General features: G+C 43.3%; 2 protein-coding genes across 11 annotated transcripts in view; one reads left to right on the top strand and one right to left on the bottom strand.

Moving 5' to 3' along the window:
* TMEM87A (transmembrane protein 87A) overlaps positions 1-16,606 on the bottom strand; it is a 32,932-nt gene extending 16,326 nt beyond the window's left edge. For 3 of the 4 annotated variants that reach the window (XM_039534684.1, XM_039534682.1, XM_039534686.1), the window contains exons 1-9: positions 16,438-16,606; positions 15,372-15,432; positions 12,620-12,717; positions 10,762-10,878; positions 8,583-8,636; positions 8,419-8,472; positions 5,107-5,257; positions 3,853-3,914; positions 1,645-1,828 (exon numbers count right to left, since the gene is read on the bottom strand). In XM_039534684.1, the coding sequence (XP_039390618.1) occupies positions 1,645-1,828; positions 3,853-3,914; positions 5,107-5,257; positions 8,419-8,472; positions 8,583-8,636; positions 10,762-10,878; positions 12,620-12,717; positions 15,372-15,432; positions 16,438-16,569 (913 nt within the window). In that variant the 5' untranslated portion in view covers positions 16,570-16,606. The remainder of the gene's footprint in view (positions 1-1,644; positions 1,829-3,852; positions 3,915-5,106; positions 5,258-8,418; positions 8,473-8,582; positions 8,637-10,761; positions 10,879-12,619; positions 12,718-15,371; positions 15,433-16,437) is intronic. The other variant, XM_039534683.1, reaches the window with a different exon arrangement.
* Positions 16,607-18,625: 2,019 nt separating this feature from the next.
* The window catches only part of GANC (glucosidase alpha, neutral C), a 50,600-nt gene continuing 43,552 nt past the window's right edge, over positions 18,626-25,673 (top strand). For 5 of the 7 annotated variants that reach the window (XM_039534670.1, XM_039534671.1, XM_039534672.1 and 2 more), the window contains exons 1-2: positions 18,696-18,859; positions 24,482-24,544. In XM_039534670.1, coding sequence (XP_039390604.1) covers positions 18,831-18,859; positions 24,482-24,544 — 92 coding nt within the window. In that variant the 5' untranslated portion in view covers positions 18,696-18,830. Of the gene's footprint in view, positions 18,860-24,481; positions 24,545-25,673 lie in introns of all 7 variants that reach the window. The other 2 variants (XM_039534673.1, XM_039534674.1) reach the window with 1 other exon arrangement.

Below are 25,673 nucleotides of genomic sequence, written 5' to 3' on the forward strand. Positions count from 1 at the left end.
AACCCCCTTCCCTGAGCCCCCTGCCGCACCCCTCCTGCACCCCACACCCCAACTCTCTGCCCTGAGTCCCCTGCCGCACCCCTCCTGTGCCCCGACCCCCTGCTGCATCCTTCATCCCTCCTGCACTCCACACCCCAACTCCCTGACCTGAGCCCCTGCCACACCCCACACCCCTCCTGTACCCCCTGGGGGAAGGAAGGTGGTGAGTTGGGGTGGGGATTTCGGGGAAGGGGTTGGAAGAGCCACAGCCTCATGGAAGGCGTGGAGTGGGAGCGGGGCCGAGGACAGCGGGGGGAGGTGTCAGTAATGCGGCCCTCAGGCCAATGTATTAGTCCTCATGTGGCCCTCGTGGTCATTTGAGTTTGAGACCCCTGCTCTATGTTGTGGATCAGGACAGCTGCATGTAAAAATTCTGTAAGACCATGTTGTAGTTTCACTCGCTCAGATCCTTCTTTATAAGATCTTGGTGGGAAGCCCTGTGCTAGTGCATCCCACCTAGAACCCAACACACTCCAATCAGCTTCAGCTGCAATCTGACAGTGAGTTGGTACAGTAATTAATTTTGGTTGCTACCAGCCTGAGCCAGATTATAATTAGTGATCTAGATAGGTGAAATGTCATATCCCAAAGCAAGTCACACAACCCATTAATTCACAAGCCGGCTCTGTCTATAACTCAACTTGCTGCATCTAGATTTGGCATTTGTGATCTATTACCTTGTGTTTTAAGGCTTTTTGATGTACTATAGCACAAACTTCTCTAACACATAAGGATGTAAGGGCGATCAGAACAGCACAAGTACCAGCTTTAAATTAGTTTAAGTCAGATCCTAATGTTTTTGAAGTATTTTCTAAAATACTACATGATAGAGTCATAGAAATGTAGGGCTGGAAGGAACCTCAAAGTTATCTAGTCCTTCCCTCCACACTGGGGCAGAAAGTATACCTAGACCACCCATGACAGATATTTGTCTAATCTGTTTTTAAAAACCTCCAATGACAGGGATCCCACAACCTCCCTAGGCAACCTGCTCCAGTGCTTAACTATCCTTATTGTTAGCAAGATTTTCCTATACAGACATAACCTACATAGCATGTTGAATTTAAGTCTCAGAGAAGATCAAAGCACTTTAGAAACAGGATTCAATTATCCCTATGAAGTGGGTATTATACCCTTTTTACAGATGGGACAATGAAGACTGAAGACTTCAGTTTAACAACTTTCCAGAGGTCATCCAGACAGCCTGTGGCACAATTGGGAACAGAATCCAAAAACATTGGCTACTTATTCCTTGTTCTGAGGTGACCAACTAATCAAATAGTTATTGAATATACACTACCTAATTAGTTATATATTCAAATGAATCATTACCACCTTACCCTGCCCATGGCAATGGGGGTGACTGCAGAATATGTAGAGCTATTGTTTGATCTAGCTAGCTCAAACAATAACAGCGAAGCCACAGCAGCACATACTGGTTGAACAAATACATATCTAGGGTCACAGAAGGGCTTGTACAGCTACACTGCTAGAATTATTCAACTGGCTAAATCAAAGTTGCCTCAGGATGTTGACATGTGCTGAGTCACACTTCTGATTACAGTGTAGATATACCCATAATTATAAGTTGTCCTTGGTACATACCAGATTCTCCCGTGTAGCGGATGTTCTGGAATTCTGCATAGAAGACTGCTTTCTCCAGCATTCCCAGGAAGATAACCGCACCAATCCAGAACTGGATCCTCAGGAGGTCCCGCCAATAACAGGCTGACCATGCAAGCCACAGAACTCCAAAGAACACATACACGATACACATCACCATGAAAAACTATTATATCAGGAGGGAAACAAGGAAAGGATTAATAGAATGGTTAGACCCAAAACCATTTCCATGGAAGGACAGTGCATGGATTTAATACAGCTATATTTTCTTGGTAAAGCACAGCAGCTTGTGAAGTGTCTATATCCAACTACTGTGGAAAGTTTGGTTTGTTTGGTTTTTTTTAAACTTTCCACAGTAGCTGGATATAGACATTTCACATTTCTTTCCTGGGGTTCTGTAGCAGTCTAGAGGCATGGTACAAATTTCTCACTGCCAGCAGATGGAATCCTTGTAACTGAGTTTGAGTGATTCCATTCTTATACAAGAGGAGCTTCGCAACTTATTCTCGGCTGATTCTGCCAAAGGAGTAAAGCACATATCACTAGCCTAAAAAAACTCCTATTAGAATCTGCGCTTGTACAAATCATCCCCCAAACACCAAGAAATATTACCCCCTTGCACCTGTTTGTTCTTGTATATCCAAACTTCTCTGCCACCCTTAAGGGACATTTCAGAAACTTTCCTGGAAAGATTTAATGTAAGAGGTAGGCTTATTTCTCATACCATTCTGTAATGCACAAGTTATGGGGTGATTATTGGAACCCTTCCCTCCCAGGTAGGAAAGAGACTTGCTTTTCATTACAGGTCTGTTTGGTCATTTCCCCCAGTCCCAAAGTCACCTTTTGACACATGTGGCTAGCAAATAAACAGTTTTTGACCAAATTTGAGGTCATTCAAAAAGAGGCAAGAAAGACACAGGACCTAGAAAAAGCCTCAGAAATTAATCACAAAAGAATGTTAGTTTGAACACTCTGCTATGTTTCCAAAGTGACTTGTTTAAGAGACTTAAGTAAAGTCATCAAGATCTTTCAGACATGCATTGCATAGAAGCAAACTTGACATGTTGAAAAACAGATTTCATAAGTTATTTGATGGATTAGAAACATCAGAACACCAACCAGATCATGGCAAACTCCCAATAGATCATTGAGGCTCAATGTGCAAGAAAGATGAGGCTGAAGACAATAAAGCACATAAAACAAATGGCCACTCAATATGGATCAGCTACATGGCCAGAACAAAGAAGTGGGACAGCATGGGGACAACTGCAGTCTCTCCCTGCAGTGAACTAGTTTTTAAACTAGGCCATTGAGAGACAAACTGCAGAACCTCAACACACTTACTGATCAGGATAGGATTTTCTTCCCTATACACCTCCATGTCCAGGTTAGTCATACAATTCAAAGAGAAGGACCTAGCCACAGCAGCTTCAGTCAAGGCCCTCCATCACAGGTGCCCTCTAGACTTAAAGGCCCTTTTCCTGGATCTCTCACATTGGGTCACTCACACAGGTTAAATGAGCCTTAGAAAGTTCTGCTGGATGCTTTCTACTTCTGCAGAAAGTGAAGTGTGCAGCATCTCAATCACAACCAGAGACTACTGCTTACCCCCGCCCAGTAGCAGAGATCACTGCAATCAGACAAGGTCTCTATAAAGGGGGATGAAAATTTTGTTTAAGTCCCTTTACTTCTTCAGCCAGCAGGAAATCACTTCACCTCCTGGAAAGAAACAACTAAGAACTGAGTCAGCTACAAGTTGAGTTATTCTGTCACTGGTGGCAGCGAAACACAGTAGGGAGTGGCTACCACTAAAGAGCAGAGAAAGCAATGACACACAAAATGGTAACATTAAGCAAAAACAAAGAACAGTGAGTTTCACCAGATGAGCTAAGACAGGAGAGTATGTACTGAAAGTTGCAATTCATGAGTGGATAACTATACTAATGATACTGTTGCCCTCTGGCATGACTAGTCTACAGCAGCTATGTTATAGCACTCCAATAAGAAAAAAAAATACTAGAGCATGCTAATTCCTGAACTTTGCAGAGTAGGGAAAATACATGAAAAACAATGTTCTTTATTCATGCTAAGCCACTAAGTCACCATGAATGACTACACTGCTCAAGAAAATTTTTTGCTGGGATTTATGTCAACTCTGTAGGCGAACTAAGGAAAGCCAGTTTTACTTACAATCATGAGAGGATAGTCTGCAAGAGAGAGGTACTCATATGGACCCTTCAGTTCCACAGTCACTGTCAAAACACAATCCAACTGGTTTGAACAGGAACCAAATAGTGCAGCACGTCTTAAATGTAATTTGTACTTCAATCACAAAAAAGATTAAGCCTTATATAAAACAATGAATTTTACATGCTTGTACACCTCTACCCCGATATAATGCGAATTTGGATATAACGTGGTAAAGCAGTGCTCCCGGGAGAGAGGGGGGGTGTCTACAAGCTCCAGCGGATCAAAGCAAGTTCGATATAACGCAGTTTCACCTATAACACGGTAAGATTTTTTGGCTCCCGAGGACAGCGTTATATCAGGGTAGAGGTGTATTTAAAATGACATGCCCCATTATACATAGTAGTCTTCGTTAGTGAAAAGTAAATTATATTAATTTGTGCTACAAAGAGCCTGTGCAGACTAGGGCAAGTTCAAGACTACATTTAAGCCTTAATTTTGAATTTCCTTATTTTTCCCAATTGCCTATGCTCTGTAGCCACTTTTAAAACAATTGCCATGCCAATAACATTTTAACATAAGATATGCTAAAGAGTTTAGCATTTCCTCAAAGGAGTGCACATGGTTCCAAGTCACTGCTAGTAGCAACTGCAAGGTGTTAATTTTGATCTTGCAATGCTCTACATCACTTGAGGCCTAGCTACTTAAGTGTGTTACTATAAACAACTACATTAGTTGGATGTTCTTCCAAGATCCTTACATGGAGGGACAATACTCAGAACTGAAATATCAGAGGGGTAGCCATGTTTGCCGCTTTTAGAGATCCAGACTAAGAGACCTGTGGCACCTTATAGACTAACAGACGTATTGGAGCATGAGCTTTCGTGGGGTGAATACCCATCCGACGAAGTGGGTATTCACCCCACAAAAGCTCCAATACGTCTGTTAGTCTATAAGGTGCCGCAGGACTCTTTGCCGCTCGGAACTGAATTACTGACAACTCGATAGTTTCCACCATTAGTTTGACAAAGTCGAAAGCTGTTATCCTCCTGATACCAGGCATGGCTCATCTATTGCCTTAGGCTGAGGGGAGCTGTAATGGAGAATGTAATTATGTGCAAGATAGAAGTTGGAAGTCTTTAAACTGACACTGGGCTGCACAGTATATATTACATAAAAGCACCTAAAGAATGTCTGATAAGAGCATTCAATAAGTCAAAAATAAATAAGAATGAAAGATGACTATATGCAGCTTACTTGTAAAGAGACTCTCTTTTGGATCAGAAGAGGGTGCCGTTATCTCCCTCCTTTTCATGTTGATACTAGACTCCTTCAAGGCTGAAATCCCAATTTGCACAATGAAGATATATGGCCCATCTTTCCGGGTTTGGATCACAGCATTCCTTGCCTGAAAAACAAGCTTCCAGATGTACACACAGATACACAGAGCAAATCAGATCAATTCAAAACTAACATCTTCTGATAAGACTCCTGAAAAGATTTTAAGCAAGCACAGTATTCACAGATGAGGCTACAACCACAATGTTCTCCCCCAAAGCCCTTATGCTGGGAAATATATGAATATGACTACATAACATGATGAGAGATGTCCACCAAGTGGACATATAAATACTTTTCATTCAATCTCCGACCTGTTCTCACAGTTGTAATACACTATGGCCAGGCTCCTAAAGAAAAATGTGGTTTATAGGCAATGCACTAAAAGTTAGTAAAGCTAATCAGACAGACCACCACAAAAGCTACAGTGATATCAGAAAAGAGTCTCTTTCCTGGGTTCAGCTCCACTAACATTAACACATTCACCAAGACTATTTTGCTTCTTACTCTCTGGGTACGTCTACACTACGGGACTATTCCGAATTTGCATAAACCGGTTTTGTAAAACAGATTGTATAAAATCGAGTGCTCGTGGCCACACTAAACACATTAAATCGGTGGTGTGCATCCACGGTCCGAGGCTAGCATCGACTTCTGGAGCGTTGCACTGTGGGTAGCTATTCCATAGCTATCCCATAGTTCCCGCAGCCTCCCCCGCCCCTTGGAATTTCCGGGTTGAGATCCCAGTGCCTGATGGGGCAAAAATCATTGTCGCGGGTGGTTCTGGGTAAATGTCGTCAGTCACTCCTTCCTCTGGGAAAGCAACGGCAGACAAGCATTTCGTGCCTTTTTTCCCTGGATTGCCCTGACAGATGCCATAGCATGGCAATCATGGAGCCTGTTTTGCCTTTTGTGACTGTCACCGTATGTGTACTAGATGCCGCTCACAGAGGCAATTCAGCAGCGCTACACAGCAGCATGCTTTTACTTTTGCATGACAGCAGAGATGGTTACCAGCCATACTGCACCATCTACCAATCCATAAATTGGTAAAAAGATGATCATGGCTACCAGTCGTTTTGCACCATTTGCTGCTGTCATAAGTGCCCCTGGCTGCTCTTAGCCAGGGGCACAAAAGCCAAAATTGGGAATGACTCCCAGAGTCAATCCCTCCTTTTTGGTATCTAAAAATAGAATCAGTCCTGCCTAGAATATGGGCAAGTGTACTAGAGAACCATTGTATCAGAGAGCACAGCTGCTCTGTGTCAGATAATGCAGAAATTATGAGCTGTATGCTATTCACAGGGGGTGCTCCTGCAACAACCCCACCTGTTGATTCCATTCTTCCCCCAGCCTTCCTGGGCTACTGTAGCATTGTCCCCCACTTGTGTGATGAAGTAATAAAGAATGCAGGAATAAGACACACTGACTTGTTAGTGAGAAATGAGTGGAAGGCAGCCTCCAGCTGCTATGATAGTCCAGACAGGACAGTAAGGAGTGTGGAGGAGAGGAGCCCAGCATCCCTCTGCTAGTCCAGGGGCAATTGAATCTTTTTTTTACACATGAAGGGTGGGGGCTGACAGAGCTCAGCCCCCTGTTGCTATGACGACGATGGTTATCAGCCATACTGCACCATCTACCAGGAAAAATTAGGGCCAGGCACCCTTGATAGACCTCACCGATGCTAGTCTGCATGATTACCAGTCCTTTTGCACTGCCCCATGTGCCAATAGGCTGATGATGAGGACGGCTACCAGTCGTTTTGCACCATCAGCCACCCACGGCGGGGGGGGAGCAAGGATGTTGGTGTTGAGTGCTGCAGCATCGGGTCTATCTGCAGCATTCAGTAAAGATAGGGTGACATGTTAAAGAGTCAAGAGAGGATTGTTTTCCCTTTCACTTCTGGGGGTGGGGTGCGTAAATTGCCGAGCTATGCCCTGACCCACCGCGGACACTGTGTTTGACCCTAGAAGCATTTGGAGCTCAGCCAAGAATGCAAATACTTTTCGGAGACTGCAGGAACTATGGGATAGCTTGAGTCCTCCAGTCCATGAGCGTCCATTTGATTCTTTGGCTTTCCGTTACATTTGTCACGCAGCAGTGCGCTGAGCCCCTGCTATGGCGTCTGTCTGGAGATTTTTTAAAAATGATTTTGAATTTCGTCTTCTGTAACGGAGCGCTGATAGAACAGATTTGCCTGCCCTTACAGCGATCACATCCGCATGGTCCATGCGGGAGCTCTTTCTTTATTTTGATTTTTAACTGCATCGCCACACGTGCTGATCTGAGCTCCACGCTAGGCAAACAGGAAATATTCAAAAGTTCGTGGGGCTTTTCCTGTCTACCTGGCCACTGCATCCGAGTTCAGATTGCTGTCCAGAGCAGTCAGTGGTGCACTGTGGGATACCGCCCGGAGGCCAATACCGTCGATCTGCGGCCACACTAACCCTAATCCGATATGGTAATTCCGATACTAGCGCTACTCCTCTCGTTAGGGAGGAGTACAGAAACCGGTTTAAAGAGCCCTTTATACCGATATAAAGGGCCTCTCAGTGTGGACGGGTGTGGCGTTAAATCGGTTTTACGCTCCTAAAACCGGTTTAAACGCCTAGTGTAGACCAGGCTTCTGAAAGCAACAGCAACAACAGAACTATACCGAGTTCTTTGGCTTTGATGGTAGCAATTCAAATTGTATAACATGAAACAGCAAAGGTTATTGAGATGGAATAAGAACTTTCTATATTGATCATTTGCTGTAGAAATTACTATTGGCTGCGGGACATCCCTCATGCTTAAAACTCAGATCTGCCAATAAATCAGATATTTGATAAGACAAAATTATCAATGATAAAATCTGTTAAGGCTGATACAGATTATATACCAACATTAGCGTGTTAAAAATTTAAACCTAACTACTGTATTTAATTTTATTTCTGATAAAACCAGTCTGACCTTTAATGGAATCCAGAGAGAACATGAACTTAAAAGAACTAAACATTTCACATGAAAAATGTGAAACACCTAGAACTACTGCCAAATTACCTACATTCCACATAATTATTACACTATAACAAGGCTAAAACATATCTAGCTTCCATAAAATTCAGTGTAGCAAAATTAATAGCACTACTATTAATACATACTAAAAAGAATTTGTGCAAATATAAAAAAATGTATTTAGAGCTGCTAGATTCCATACCACCCTTATGCCTAAAATCCTCAGATACTTACAGTTTTCTCTGCCACCATTGTGTGGTTTGTTGCATTCTCCTTATCTTTTAAACTCTTAAAGACATAAAAAGCAGCATATTAATCAAGATTCCAAAAGCTTCCCATCCACCCACACCATCATCAACCCCCTTTAAAAATCATGTACACCAAAGAAAAGGAATTACCTCTTGTTTTTCATCTGAGAGGTGTTCTAGGGGAATATACTCTTTATAGAAAATCTTTAGGATAAAAAAAACATATATATAAACACTTTCTTAGAAATATAAAGACAAGTTATACCAGCAGTGCTTCTGCTGTTAAAATTAGATTACAAGAAAGAAAGCACATTCTGAAAAACTGCAACAGAGGGTTAACTTACAGGGAGAAGCCCTTCTCTCATTTCCCTAACCTAGACTCTCTCCACAGCTGGGATAAAGTTTTGTGCACTTGCTTAGACTAGCCCTTTTAGGAGACAGAATTACTAAATACAACAGGTTTCATTTTTTAGAAATGGACTGACAGATTTAATTTGGGGAGTAAAGAAGTAAATTCCCATAATAAAGCGTGCACCACTTAGAGAGTTCTAGGCACCTCCCTGTGAGAGGTAACTCACGAAGAAAAAAGGTGGACCCAAGCCCTTTCTTTATGCATAAAAGAGTCCTGAAAGGGTGGGTTTAGTTGGGTTGTATTTGCAGATTATTTTTTTTTTGCTGCTTGTTTTTCACATAAGAAATTCCGATCTTGACTACCCAGAAAGACAGTACAGCGACTAGAGAACTAATGAGACTACTACTTTAGAAGACCCTGAAAGCTAAGCAACTGAGTGGGAAAGAGTCTTTGGCCAGACTGTTTACAATCATTTATTAGGTGATACACATTGGGAGAAAGGATGTCTTTGTTCAAGATTTCAGTTGTGATTTCAAAGGCTCCCAAGGAAAAGTCACATAGGGTATATGTCTATACTGCAATAATACATCCATGGCTGGTTGTGTCAGCTGACTTATGCTTGGGGTGCTTGGGCTGCGGAGCTACAAAACTGCAGCGTAGACATTCAAGCTCAGCCTCCAGCCCAAGCCTGAAAATCTACACTGCAATTTTATAAGCCCAGCAGCCTGAGTCAGCTGACACAGACCAGCGATAAAGTGTTTTATTGCAATGTAGGCATACCCTTATGGTCTTTTGACAATCCCAACCTTACCACCTTGGCCATTCAATTAATATATGGTCTCCTAATACACAGCTGAGATGCACAAGAGCTCTTCCAGTAAAAGCAGAGAAAACAGTTGCCTGCTTTTACATTTAGAAATATCAGAACTGTCAACGTATTTTAAAATGTGTTTCAAGCCATCTTTATACATCAAAGTAGTTAAAAGAGCACAAATACGATTTTTTTTAAATGCTTTTCCAGTCACCTTTAACTATGCCTCATTGCTTACTTAGTATGCCAGATTCAACAGTTAAGAGAAGTTTCCTGGTGTTCACTACAGAATGTCCTTTGTTTCAACTGGGAACAGTCTAATACAGATGCCAAGCTGCACATTTCTCCTTGAAATCTCTACGTACAAACTGTTAAACAAACAGTACATTTACTGACATTTGGTATTAATAGAGTTGTGCAGATTCCCGTGGCAAGATACAACTGGTGTAGGGCATGTATTTGTACACGCCCCCTTGATTCCTTTCCACAAGCACATACCGCCACGTGTCACTGCCCACTTGGGCCCTCCTCTTTCCCCTCTTGTTTGGTCTTACGCTTTAAGCACTCTTTTGCCCTTTCACTATGTGGACTTCAGTTGCTTGAAGTTTCTAATTTATTGACAATGTGTTATATAATCTACCTATCCACCTACTCTTTAAATTTATGTTCATTTAAATGTTAGTCTTGAACACTCACCTGGCAAAAAAGCTGAGGTATTATTCAGCAACGAATGTAAAGCCCAGTTTGCTGTGCATTTCCCACAGCCCCCCCAAAAGCAGCACCCACTCTGATTGTGCATGGACACACCCACAACCTTCCCAGCAGTGAGCTTTATGCCATTCCCCAATATGAAGTAGACACAGTGTTGCCAATATGGAAAACTCCACCATTTAAGTCTGCTTTTTGGGGGCAGACTTTGAACAGTAAACATTAAATAAACCAGAACAAAAATCATGGTTATAATTTGTTTGGTTGTTTGTTATTTGTTATACACACACAAAGATACATCTTCTCCTCTTTAAGGCAGGGGATATGTACTCATCAGCTAAGGCAGCACCTGTAGTTGCAACAAGCCCAACTGTTCCAGTAGGAATCACCTAATGCTTTCCTCTGAATGTGGTATGAGAGAACATGGTGGGATTACAAAGCCTTCACCAACATCATACCTGTGGTTTGAAGAGCTCAGAACAGTTGGGGAAGAAGAGTGAAGCCATGGCGTAGGATCCTGACCAACCTGTATGTGCTTCAGCAGTGGCTCCAAAATAAGATGCTGCTTGATCATCCTGTCAGACATAATATAACTTATGTTTTGGCATTTGATATATCAAATGATTTTTCTCAGCAGCTAGAAAACTGGAAAGCAAGACAATATCTCTTAATGTACAAATATCTGTGAAGAGAATAGGACATCTAAACCAAAAAAAGTATTTCCCATCCTGTCCATACAAAATGAATCCACCCAAATTAATTACAAAGATATTTATAGTAAAAACCCCTTCCACGTAAATTTAGAATGGGGATCACAACACATCTTAGAATTGAACTCTCCGGTCTCTAACCAGAGAGTGGCAACTAGTTGTTCCATGATTTTTTAACATAATCTTACACAATTATATACGTACAGAACTGAATGCAAGTCAGTCTACAAAGTTATTTTCATGAAAGTTGCACTGTAAACTATAAATATACAGCATATATTACACAATACTAATAGTGACCATTTGTTACCATATAAAAGGAACCTAAGTTCAGAGCTAACTTGCTTAATAATCAACTGCACCTGAAATAAGGTTGTACCACTGGTTTAAAAAAAAAGTCAACATGGCTATTAAGGCCTCAGGCCTGCAAACATTTACACCTGTGGTTAATTTTAAGTACATGAGTAATAGGGATGGAATCAGTGGGATTACTTATATGCTTAAATTTAGAGGAGAAGCATAAATCTGCAACATGGAAGCCTAAACTATTAAAATTGCTTAAACAGAAAAGAGAGTTTAATATAAGTTATATTCAGTACATTTTATGAACCTGAGAATGAAAATTCAGTAAACAAGAAAACTATCACGAAGTGCCACAAGTAAGTATCTAAAGTTGTAGAAAAGTTGTATATTCTACTGTATTTGAGAAACAGTTTGCATTTATATAAGGTACAGACTTGTAAGTAGCGTACGAATAGGGGGAAGAATTAAGGCTGAATACAACCTCAGTTTAGGTATTTGCTGACCTTGGCGTGCTAAATTCTCTAATAATTTTTTTGTACTGAATATTAAGTGTTTGAGTTTTTAATCAGAGTTGATGGGTTTATTTGGGTTTTTCTAGTTGCTTTTTTATCCTCTGCATCTAGATGAAGAAAATTAGTGTAAGCACTCAAGAGCTACTGGCCTGATCCAAAATCCACTGAAGTCAATAGAAAGGCTCCCCTTGAATTCAATAAGCTTTAGATCATGCCCTCTGCATTTCCCAGTTACCGAGGAGTCTGTTACCACCAGAGTACAGATGCCTTCCTCAGAACAGCAGACTGACAGGAATGAGATATAAATGATGTATCCAAGCTCAAATCCACTAAGCCAGGGTGGCCAACCTGAGCCTGAGGAGCCAGACTTTACCAATGTACATTGGCAAAGAGCCACAGTAATACATCAGCAGCCCCACATCAGCTCCACCCTGCCCTCCCCCGCTCCCAGTGCCTCCCGCCCAGCGGCTGCCCTGCTGATCAGCACCTCCTTCCTCCCTCCCCACACCTCCTGATCAGCTGTTTCTTGGCGTGCAGGAGGGGCTGGAAGGGGTGGAGTGGGGACAGGGCCTGTGGCAGAGCCAGGGGTTGAGCAGTGAGCACCCCTCAGCACATTGGAAAGCTGGCGCCTGTAGCTCCAGCCCCGGAGTAGGTGCCTATACAAGGAGCCGCATATTACCTTCTGAAGAGCCGCATGTGGCTCTGAAGCCACACCTTGGCCACCCCTGTACTAAGCCACCATGACTTTAAAAAAAAAAAAAAAATACCATGCAGTTCCAGATGATTCTTACCCCAAAGTTGGAGACTTCATTGTAGCAATCAGAATGTCTAAAGTACCAGGTAACATTGTAACCCTGCAAGGGATCACAAGCCTTCTCGTCTCCTTCAACTACACAGAAAACAAGACAGAAAAAAATGTAACAAGTCCTCATATGCCAGGTTTTCCCCTAGCTGTTAATGGACTAGTACCATACATAATGTTACTCCCCTGTCCAACTACAATAAACAATGAAGAATAATATGCTTATTCAAACAAGGGACCAGCAGCAGAAGAGCAGTGTTCTTCTGAGACAGAAACTATTGTTCAAAAGAACACAAAGTGACCCATATGGAGACTAGAATTCCATTCATTCTGATGTTACAGGATTCCATTTGGGTGACTGAAGATGTGTGAAATTATTCAACACAGTGAAGCAGGGTGTTAAAGCAAATGAGACAATTCTTGTAAAGCTGGGAGCACCAAACTAAATGGCAGCAGTACTAACCCCTCACAAAGACTACACACTCAAAATACACAAAATAATTTAACCCTTAGGTACAAACAGTATAGCTCAGGGTAAGCTCCCTACCTCAGTTTACCCATCTGTAAGACAAGAGTCCTCATTAGGGAATTGTGAGGCTTTAATTTGTGTTTGAGAAGATACAGCGTGGTCCAGTGGATAGGGCACTGGACTTGGAGTCAGGAGATGTGTCCTGGATTCTATTGATAGCTCTGCCACTGACCTGTTGTGTGACCATGGACAAAATTTCGTTTCTATGCGCCTCTGGTTCCCCTCCTGCCTTTTGCCTGCTCATTTATTTCAATTGCAAATGCTTCACAATCTGTCTTACAGCCCTGATTTCTACACACTACTGTAATGCAAATAAATAATTATAATAAGATTTATACAGAAATAAAGAGGGTCAAGTACTAAAGCTCTAGACCCCCATGCCTTACATTTTTAAAACACCAGCCATCCCTCTCACCCACATCTCTGATTTCTTTCCAAGGCTCGCCTCCACAGCTGCCTGCATAACAACCATCTTGCAGGGTGCTATGAAGTTCAATAGAACTTTGGGCCATTTTAGACTAGTGGGGAAAACCTATTCCTGCGATGATGGCCCCTCACAAAGAACACTATCATCAGCCACCTCGTTTAAATCAAGGTGGAGTCAGATCAAAGTGTAAATTTTTAACTGTGAGGATAATTTAACCACTAGAACAATTTACCGTGGGTCGTGATGGATTCTCCATAGAATCTCAGGGTTGGAAGGGACCTCAGGAGGTCATCTAGTCCAACCCCCACCAATGGTCCATCAATGACCATTTTTAAATCAAGACTGGATGTTTTTCTAAAATATATGATCTGTGAATTATTTTGGGGAAGTTCTATGGCCTGTGTTATACAGGAGGTCAGACCAGATGATGATGGTCCCTTCTGGGCTTGGAATCTATGAATCAAATAGCTCCAATGATTGCAAATGTAGCAATATAGCACAAGGAGAAGTGGTCTTCTCAAGTATCAGAGTATCAAGTCCCAATTAAGACTTGATACATCAAAACCAGCATCTTCCATCTGGAAACCAGTAGGTAGCCAGGGCACATCATGGAGGAGGGAGGGATAGCTCGGTGGTTTGAGCATTGGCCTGCTAAACCCAGGGTTGTGAGTTCAATCCTTGAGGGGGCCACTTAGGGATCTGGGGCAAAAATTGGTCCTGCTAGTGAAGGCAGGGGGCTGGTCTCGATGACCTTTCAAGGTCCCTTCCAGTTCTAGGAGATTGGTATATCTCCAATTATTATTTATTATGGAGCACCAGTAACATGTGCTGCCACCAAGTACCATCAGTTAATAGGCAGGTTGCTGCACTCTACACAACCTTACATTTCCAGATTGACCTCAACTATAGCCCCATGCAGAGTCAACTGGAATAATCCAGTTTTGAACTGACAAAGACAAGGATCACTGCAAGAGGAATTGCATTTGAAAAGAAAAACAAACAAAAAAACAACCTCAGTCTCCCTGGCCACACACAGATGGTAAAAAGCTCTCTTGGACATTGCTGCTATTTGATCATCTAACAGCACCTGAAGACCCCATACTATTCCCAATGAAGGTGGGTAAACAAATGGCAGGAACACACTCTCAGTCAAAGGAAGAGAAATCATCTTCACCATATTATCCAATTGCTTCCCCCAACTCACCAACTGTACCTGTCTTATCTAAATTGAGCATCAGCCAGCTGGCTTCCACCACTACCCCAATCTTCCTCTGACACTGGCCTATCATGGCTATATCAGGAGACAGTGTCAGAGATGAATGTCATCAGCATACTGAAGACACCGCAGCCCATATCTTCTGACTAACCCTCCCAACAGCCCCACACATTCAACAGGAGGGGAGACGAGACAGATCCCTGCAGAAGTCCATATTATGGTACCCAAAAGAAAGAGAAGCAACTTTCCCATATCACTTTCTGGAAATATTTAGCCAGGAAAGAAAGAAGCCACCCAAGAGCAGCACCATCCACTCCTACTGCAATTTGTAGCAAGTTAACACCACCTCTTAATCAAAGGTGTCAAGAGCTGCTAACAGATCTAACAGTATCAGTATGGGCACAAGATTTTAATCCATGGCTAGCAGATCATCTACCAATGTAACCAGTTTAATATCTCTGGATAAATCACAGTTTTATGAGCACTTTCATCCAAGTATTACTACATTGTGATGACTACTAGGTTGAGTAGAGACTAGCATAACAGACTCATCCACCAAAAGCACTTACACTTCAGGAAAATTGTGGTGTTGCTGAAGAGAACCTTTCCAAAATGAAAAAACTTCTTCCCCTGCAAAGACAAACAAAGAGGCGATGAAGACAATTGGATAGCATTAGATCATTTAATTAAGTAAACACTGCTTTCTTTCACCCAGAATTTCAAGCACAATAGTCAAGAGAACCCAAACTCTTGCAAGAACTAGCCTAACTGATTTAGTATTTATGATTCTTACACCCCCAATTCCAACATATCCAGCCACACCTACAAAGGAGCTCTTGCAAAAGTGTTTTATTTAAATCAGACTTTGCTTCTTTGTGATCTATAAAAAGGGTCTAGGTTTAGTTTTTTAAAAAGGAATTTTAGCCCTAAAACTAACAGGAGCTGTGATCCTCTCTAATTTTGCTGGAAGACCTCAAGGATTTCTCAGAGGATATGAACGGTTAGTTTTCACAACTTGGCTGACAGTGGAGAAAGGCTGATTCTTTAACAGAGATGTCCTTTCACCAAGAGCTTTTAATCACTAATGTTAAACAGGTATAAAACACAGTTTAGCAGTCTGATAAGAAAACCTTCCTCTTCTCAAATGCAGTTTCCATTTTCTAGACTCTTTTGAGGTCATTTCACTAGCACCAAAGGCATCGGAGTGTCTTCCGGACTATACAAATGCAAAACAGGAGGGGCCAAAAAATAAATCAATCTAAGTTTTCGGCCCTTCTATACAAATCGGAAGAAAAAGGGGCCCGACAAGCCCAACTCGGTTCCCTTTTGAAGGTCACCTTTAGGTCTAGGAACACGTTACTGAGCAAAGACAATGGCAAGACTCTCACGCCCCAGGAAAAAACCCAACAGTGCAGCGAGCAGACAACCCCGCGCAAGCCCACTGCCACCCTGGCGGCGCTTCGCCGGGACACCCCCAGCGACACCTCCGCCTCTCCCTGCGCCGGGGCCCGCAGCCACCTCCCTCCCGCCCGGGGATAGGGCGGGGCAACGTCCCGTCCCTCCCGGGCTCCGCTTCCCGGATCTGCCCCTCCCCCGGAATCCGGGATGGAGCGACCCCCCCCGGCCCACACTCACCATAGGCACCGGCAGCCGCCACCTGGAGAGCTGGGCGGCGCCGGCCGGGCCTGGGCCTGGGAGCAGGAGCAGCAGCAGGGCCGCCACCGGCACCAAGCGGAGTCGCCGCCACCAGCGCCGCGGAGCAGCCATCCTGCAGCAGGGAGCGAGCGCGCGCGGAGCTGGGCTGTGTCACTGCCGCCAGCGTCGGGGAGGGGAACGGGGGAGGAGCTTCTCCCCACGTAGTATTCATGCGTCATCACAACCTTGCGGGGCAGAGAGATGACGTCACTCTTGGAGCCGGTTGTGGTGTTGTGCGGAGGTGACATCATCTTGTTGCATCATCCTGGTGATGTCGTGACAGAACTTCACCTCGTTGTATTGTGACATGAGGCCATCACAGTGCTATCCTTACACCAAAACCTCATCAGTTTGTATTGGGCCCATCCCACCATGATACAGGGCCGCCCAGAGAATTCCGGGGGCCCGGGGTCTTCGGCGGCGGGAGGCCCTTCCGTTCCTGGACCCGCCGCCAAAGTGCCCTGAAGACCCGCGGCGGGGACCGCCCCGCCGCCGAATTACCGCCGAAGCGGGACCCGCCGCTGAAGTGGTAATGGAAGGGCCCCCTGCCGCCGAATTACCACCGAAGACCGGGCTGAACTTCGGCGGCGGGTCCCGCTCCGTCTTCGGCGGTAATTCGCCAGCGGGGGGTCCTTCCGACCCGGAGCGGAAGGACCCCCCGCCGGCGAAGACCGGGAGCGGCAGAAGCTCCTGCGCCCGGCCGCACAAGAGTTTGCCGGGCCCCCCGGAGGGAGTGAAGGACCCTGCTCCGGGGGCCCCGAAAAACTCTGGTGGGGGCCCCCGTGGGGCTCAGGGCCTGGGGCAAATTGCCCCTCTTGCCCCCCCCCCTCTGGGCGGCCCTGCCATGATACTAGAGTTACTATATCACGGCAGGTGTCTAAATTGATACAGACATACATGCTGACAGGTATTTTGAATAAATTATCCAAATAATTGAAACTGGCATGATTATATAGTGTTGTTTTGACCTAAAACATGCAGACATTTAAAATGATGTGTGTAGAATTTTTACACACAGAAGTTCCCTAGGAGTAAATCTTATAATGCTGCATCCAATGCTGATACACATATTTTATCAGGACAATAATGCACAGCAGATTGTGAGTTTTCAACTGATACCCCACAATGCATGTCTTGTACAAAATTTATAGTTTTGTAAAAAGGGTGAACATTGTGCTATAGACAGTCACTTTCATTTAATTGTGGCACATGATGAGGCAATGCAAAAGTTAGTCTAACTACATAAACTAAAAATAGGTTGTGCAGGTTTTATCATCATACTTTTCCAGCCATTGAAGCCTTTTTCAGATTGTATGGGGGCATAGCATTGACACATTTATTTACTTTTATTAGATTTCACTAAACAGTGCCTGGCTTCCTACTTTACAAAGAACAAAGCTTAATAATAAGTTAAAATATGAAATCTCCATAGGCAGGTCCATTTACAGAAAATGGTCTCCAAAAGAGTAAGGATTGCAGTTTTAGTTGTCTTACAGTGAGTAGATGAAGTCTAACTTTAGATCCCATTATGAGGCTTTTGACTACATCAGAAACTGTCATAGGAGTCAGTCAAACCATTAAAAGGTGGGAGAAATTTGCTAATCACCACCACATTTTCTTTTTCAAAGTATAAACCTGATCCAGGGAACTGAGTCTAACCCAGGTCAGTGATGACCAAACTGGTTACACTCTGAAAGAGGTTTTGTGGCTTATATGAAATGAGTTGTTGGTAGGGACACAGTCCATTTCCTAGTGAACAAGTGACCACATTATAAGAACTACCACCAAATATGGGACTCACTGGTAATCACAGTAGAGATACTAATAACTGGATGATCATGTGAACTGAATTCCCATCAGACTGTAAAGGAGGGGCCTCTAGGGCAGGCAGGAAAAGTTTGCCTCTAGTGTAATTGCTCTATAAATAAATTGTGGGTTTGCTCAGAGGATTGTCAGCTGCAAGTCTGGTGATGCTGCCAGCACTTAAATAAAAAAATGCAGGCTTGTAGATGTTTGCCAGCTGTTTATTTTCCAAATACCTTCTCCATACCCACCCTGATAGCAATTCTCTGGGCACCACACTAATAAACATGTCACGCCATATTGTCATTTGCAGTTAATCTTTACAAGCAAACGGCATTCCGACCAACTGCTGACTAAAGAAGAACTCAATTTCCCAGAATCCTTTCAGAGACGGTGGAGTCAAAGGTTGTCATTGGCTGAAGGCTTCCCTCTGTGATTGGTACTGCAGGATCAGTAGTGAAGGTGAGGAGACATTTACCGACAGACATAGATCAAGTCAGAGCACTGTAGTACAAAAAACACTGAGTTTAATGGAACCAGCTAAGGAAGAAGAAAGCAGGTAAAACACAAATAATTGTGCGATTGCTACCTACACATCTGAGCTAACAGGATAGTGCTTGGCTGGGGAGGAAGGGGAGAGAAAGGAAAGAGTGTGCTAGAAGAAAAAGTGCCTCATTTTCAATTTTACTTTGCAAACTTAACGGCTGTCATCATTTGAGGACATCGTTTCTTTAACATACAATAAGAAAAGTTATGGATCAAATATTTACAAAATAATATTGATAAGGCACTGAAAATAGCAGGCAAACATTAGCAAACAATGTAAGGAGAAATAACTTGACACTCAGATTTGTAAAAGCCTACCTTGTTGATGTTGATGTTGATGTCTAAATATATTGAATATGTATAAGGTATGTTTGGTAACTAAATTGGTCCACTTTCATGGAATTGACACATAGATTGGTACAGCCCTTGTCCCAGTAGTTTACAATCCAATTTTATATGATACCCCATTTCGTCACATTACAAAGAATGAGAAGTGGATGGGATGGAAAAGGTCAAGGGTGACAGCAATCAGATTGTGCAGTTATTCAGTTTAGGCATGTGCATCTTTAGGTGCTTAATTTTAAGAGTTGGGTTATTGTCAAACTTTTGAGTGCTTAACTTTTGAACCTAAAGAACATTCTTTTAACATGGGTATTTTGTATGTAATTTCCTAATTTTTTTGTTTTGTTTTGTTTTTTTTAAAAGGAAAAAGGTAAAAACAAATTTTGTTATGTGCAGCTATGTAGTGAGGCAGACTGGCCTCCCTCTAGTCCCGAGATGGAGGAACCCTTACATCAGGGGTTCTCAAAGTGGAGGTCAAGGGGTCACAAGGTTACTCTGTGGGGGGTCTCAAGCTATCATCCTCTGCCCCCAAAGCCCGTTTTGCTGCCAGCATTTATAATAGCATTTAATATAAAAATGATATATTTAATTTATATGGGGGAGTCAGATTCAGAGGCTTGCTGTATGAAAGGGGTCACCAATACAAAAGTTTGAGAACCACTACCTTACACTTTTCCTGGTGGGCACAGCTAACCCAACCCAACCCCACCTCCCTTACAGGAAGTACAGGGGTGAGGCAGGACGTATAAGAGTAGGGCCCTGCAGCTCAGTTACAGGCAGATATCCTTACTAGAGTGCTGAACCCTCAGTACGGTCCAGGACCAGCCACACAGTAAACCGGCACCCTGCAGTCCCAGGAGATGGAAGGCACTGAGGAGATACCAGAGGAAGGGCTGTGAGCCAGAGTCTGGCGGCGACAGAGCAGCGTTAGCAGAAGTAGGTGGGAAGTAGCACAGGGAAACCAGACCTGGGTACAGTTGTGCTGTCAGGACATGATGCAGCAATTTTATGTTCCCTTGCTGACACCATGGTGAGATCACGGGCCATGGCTAGGGCACTGGGCTGGACCTGGTGGAGCAGGATGCACACAGGTCTCCCTACCCCCCTGTTGCTGGCCTCCACATGAGACTTGCTGCATCCTCACCTTAGACCAGGAGGCCTGCCCCAGACTGTTGTTGATTTCTTCCACCAGGAGACCGAGGACTATAGATTTGCTTACTCATGCCCAGACTCTTGTTGCTTGTCCCAGCCGGGAGGCTGTGGGCCATACTCAGCCTGCACTCAGGAGGCCTGAGCCCTATTCCATCCAGGGGCCCGGGCTACCAGCTGACAGGCTGAGTGCTGGGTCCTCCATTAGAGATTGGAAGTACAGAGTGGGCAGTGCTGCAACCACAAGTCAGGCCTCCCCGACAACATGCAGCTGACCTACTGACTCCTCCACACACGGCCCGAAGGGAGCACCCTGACCCGAGAGGAAGGAACCCTTGCAAGCTGGAAGAATCTTTCCCTCATGCATCACCATCAGGGTTTGAACCAGAACAAATTAGTATAGACTTCTACCACTTGAGCTAAAGAAATAAGGGCTAGACTATCAAAGGGGACTTAGATGTTCCAGCTCCTAGGGCTCTGCCTCCCAATGGAATTTACAGGGCCAGGCCCGGCTTAGGTGTCCATGCCTTCTGTGGGGACAGTTAGGCACCTAAGAAAGGGATTTACAGAAGCCAGCAAGGAGTCACCGAAGCTATCCAGCAGTAACACACAGAGGAAAGCAGTGGGGCTAAGACCCATGTCCATAAAGGGACTTAAGCATCAACCTCCCACAGATCTAGGCCTTTGGTACCCAACTAACAGGGCAGAGGAAGGAGCCTACTGCCACTGAGGATTCACAGCTGCGAGCCTTCTCCTGGAGATAGGCACAGAAGCCCTTTCTCGGGGCAGGGGGGAGGACGGGGGATGGACAGAGACCAACCCTCACCCAGTTATAGCCAATAGGTCACTCTCCTGAGATACAGGAAACTTGGATTCAACTCTGTGCTCTAAAACAGGCAGAGGGAGGATTCAAACCTGGGTCTTCTACATCCTAGATGACTGCTCTAACCACAGGGTATACAAACACACCTACTAGCCTGAAAAATTCCTGACCTGCTCATCTCTCATTTGTGGGGTTATGAGTGCTCTGAGCATGCCTACAGGATCTGGCTCCACAGGGAGATAAGTGGGGAAAGTCTAGTTTGAGAAACCTGCTGGGGTTTAGGCGTGAGCTAGGGTGCTGAGCGGCTCTGCTGTGTCAGGACACAGACAGTTTTGTGTGTGCCCACCAGCAGAAGTTTAGGCCCCTGCAGGTTTAGGTGGCAGCTGCTTGGTGGTCAATGGTGCCTAAATTTTGGATTTAGGCACCCAAATAAGCAGTTACATCCCTGAATCCCTTTGTGAATCTAGTCCTACAATAGCTGGCAGCAGAAGATGACTTCTTGGCAGGAAGGAAATGACCTGCCAGGCCTGGAAGGAGAGCAGCTAGGGTGGGGGAAGATGGACTGTTGGGGCCATTTCCTGAGTCTGCAGGGGGTGTGAATGGGGGAATCCCAGGCCAAGCTCTTCCCCCACACCCCTACTACAGCTGCTGTAGCAGCTTCTGGAGATTTAATTCCCAGTACAGTATGTGCAGCCCCCGCTGCTTTGGTGGTGGCATGAGCCTGACACTTCAGAATGTTTGTGTTATTTTGACATGCTGCCAGAATTTTCCCTGAGGAATGAGAGCGAGAGAAGAGAAATGGTGATTTTCTAAAGTTTATATCTCAGCAAAGCCTGAATATTTAATGGCTGTCATGGAGCATCAGACCATGGGGGGGGGGGGGGCCTTGCCCCCTCTCAGAGACTACAGCCCTTCACCTTCTGGGAGGCAAGGCCTAGCAGCTTAAGTCAGTTGTCCAGGGCCATAGTCTCAGATACTAGCACCTTGTATTCATTGTATCTGGCAGTAGTGCTTAATCCTTCAAGCAGTCACCACAACCCATAGTATGTGCTGGAAAGAGTACAGGGGGGACCCGGAACCAGGCCCACCCTACTCTGCCTCCTCACAGCCTGCATCCACTCACCTCCTCAGTCAGGCCATACTGAGCTGAGCCACTTCCTTTTATACCCTACTACCAGCTGGAGCATGCTCAGCAAGGGTGATGAGGTGTGGCCTCTTGAGCCCCCAGTGAGTAGTTAACCCCTGCTGGGCCAGTATGGGGTTAGTACACCCCATCATAATGGGACAAAGAAAAAGCACTTCTCTACCCTGATGTTTCTCTCCCTCTGGAAATCCAAAGACTACTGCAAAAAATGGAAGTGTTCAGACTTCTCAAAGGTCAAAAGAATCTTTTATAATGAAAAATTTTAAGCACCCTAAATACAGAGGTCACTGCCAACTCTCTCAGATTAATTAATACATTTGCCATTGTATTTGTTTATTTCAACCAGCAGTTAGGACTTGATTCAGGAATCACTTGTCGTTTTCTGGCCTATATTATTATGTAGTAGGTCAGACTTGATCATAATGGTCCCCTCTGATTTACAATGTATGCATCCATGAATTGACTATAATATTGTTTATGATCAGGCCATAGTTGCATATATTGCATCTATCTGCAATTTTATATGTTGTATGTATAAGCACGGCCATCCTGAGTCAGACCAATGGTTCATTTAGCCCAGTAGCCTGTCTCTATCAGTGGCTATTGCTTGAGTTTCCAGGGGAGTGTACAGAACAGGGCGGTTGAAGTGATTCATCCCTGTTTTCCCCTCCCAGCTTTTGGCAGTTAGTGGTTTAGGCTCATCTTAAGTATGTGGTTGCATCCCTGACCATCTTGGCTAATAGCCATTGATGAGCCTATCCTCCTCGAATTAATCTAATTCTTTTTTGAACCCAGATATACTTTTGGCCATCACAACATCATATGGCAATGAGTTCCACAGGTTAATTGTGCATTGCATGAAAAAATACTTCCTCTTATTTGTATTAAACCTGCTGCCTACTCTTTTTATCAGGTGACCCCTGATTTTTATACTGTGGAAAAGGAAAATAACTCTACTTTTTTCCACACTATTCATAGACCTCGGTCATATTCCCCCTTAATTGTCTCTTTAAGCTAAGTAACTCTAATCTTTTAGCTTCTTGTATGGAAGCCATTCCATACCCCTGATTGTCTTTGTTGCCCTTTTCTGAATCTTTTCCTGTTCCACTATATCCTTTTTGAAATGGGGCGACCAAACTGGACACAGTATTCAAGAAGTGGGCGTACCATGTATTCATATACTGGCATTATGATATTTTGTCTTATTTTCTATCCCTTTCCTAATATTTCCTAGGATTCTGTTAGTCCTTTTGACCACTGCTATGCACTGAGCTGACATTTTTCAGAAAACTATCTGAATTTATTGTATGTATGTTTTATAAGTGGCAGTTATTACATATTGACAACAAATGAGATCAAAATCTGTTGGAAGATGTGAGGCACTAACGTTTTTAGAACGGTCAAAACTACTGGCCTTATTTTCCCCTGGATAACATAGGTATTTAGCTATTAATTAAAGCACAGTACTTAATTACTAGCATCTATTTTTCTGAATTCTTTGGGCTCAGCTATGATACTTGAGAGGGCTGACTCACACAACCCAAGTTGTGTTGTCTGGAAACTTTTGGCCTGTTCTTAAAAGGGTTGATCATCTGTGAGTGAGAGTTGCGTATGCTCAGTACCTACTAGGATCAGACCCACTATGTCTTTGGGAAGACTATTTACTTCCAGAGATAATGGAGAAGCACACAATGACTGAGCAGTAGAATTTATTACATCTCTTCAACAGGTATAGCCCACACTCCCCTCACCCTGCCAGCTGTAGGGGAGGCAAGAGAAGGCATTCCTGAGTTTCTCCCTCTCCATTCCCACCTCTAGAAGTGGACCATGAACTGAGTTACTCAGACTGTCCTAGGACAACTCACCTCAAACTGCAGGACTCCCAAGTAGTTATTTCTGCTAATAGTCAGCTCTTCTAGTTACTGATTTAATGATTTTTGTCTAAATATCAAGGTATTAAATGGAAATCATTTAGTACTCAAAACCATAAGAATAATTAATTTATTTCAGTACAAAAAGCTCAAAATGGTTCAGTTCCAATACTCTTTGCATTTCAATGCTATGTAAACTGTAAGCATTTTCTTTAATCCCCCCTGCTCTTGTGCAGCAGCTATCATTATATGATAATTTAGCAGGTGTTCAGAAAACAGACTTCTTAAACATTCTGTTTTCTTTAGTGTTCAAGATGAGGCTGTGGACAAAAGCAACTTTAAGAACTGCAACCACATTGCTTTCTACAGGTAAGGATGTGGGCTCCAACCTAAGTGTATTTTTCACACACAGCATGATTGATTTATTTCATTATATTACATAGACATCTATAACAAGGTTTCTAAATAAGGGAGGTGTTGTTTTTTTAAAGCCAACAATATTGAAGTTAAAACAAAAAATAAGTTACAGTTCATAATCATACCTTAGTTTAAAGCAACCAAAAATACACAACGTTTGAGAATGAATATGACTTTAAAGGAGAACTTTCCACTCAACAGCAACACCATTTTTGGAAATAATTAGTATATTCTAAATAGAATGGGGTCAGACTGAAATCTCAAATGCAGGATCATGTCATCCTCCCCGCAAATTCCAGAAAAGTGTGAATTTGTTAAAATACAGAGATTCAAGCACCTATACTATTTACATTTGGATAAGATTGTAGGGGACTTGTTTTCTGGTTATTGTTCTTCTGTGACCCAAAATGGCAGAAATCTCACAGAGATCAATTATTCTCCTGAGATTTCTGCCCTTTGGGACCAAAGTTTTATAAGACAAACTCAGAGGATTTCAGTGGTGCTGAACCTGAACTATAGCCATAGTTTAACATCAAACCTGAACTCCATGCCTTATTATTCTGATGAAATTACTCCAGATATAAACATTCCCTTCTTCTGTATCTACCTGGAATACATTTTCCAACTATTATCTGATTTGTGATTATCTGATCTGTGAAGAAAAGAAGTAACTCTCTCTAGTTGTACTCATTAGCCAATTACATGTCTGACTAAGGTTTTAATCTTACATGTTTGTTTCTCATCTGCAGCAAATTCCATCCTAAAGGAATAATTATGCACAGCAGGATAGCTTTTCTTGATTAGTAGTTTTTATATTAGTTCCCCTCTTGGTCATGCTTTTAAAGACACCATTTTTAAATGAGTCTATTTCTCCACCGTATTCTAACCTATACAAAATACAGATAAATCATATATACATACACACAAGGGAATTGCTTCACCCACCAGTGAAATGCAGTAGCTATTTACCAGGGCATCTGAAGCCAGGAATATGACAGGAAGTAAAGTAAACTTTATCCATTTGAAACTGTCTGCAGGAGGAAGTTAAGGAGGCAGAATATGATTGCCTAACTTGGAATTT

The sequence above is a fragment of the Mauremys reevesii genome, linkage group 4 (assembly GCF_016161935.1).
Source record: "Mauremys reevesii isolate NIE-2019 linkage group 4, ASM1616193v1, whole genome shotgun sequence".
NCBI lineage: Eukaryota > Metazoa > Chordata > Testudines > Geoemydidae > Mauremys > Mauremys reevesii.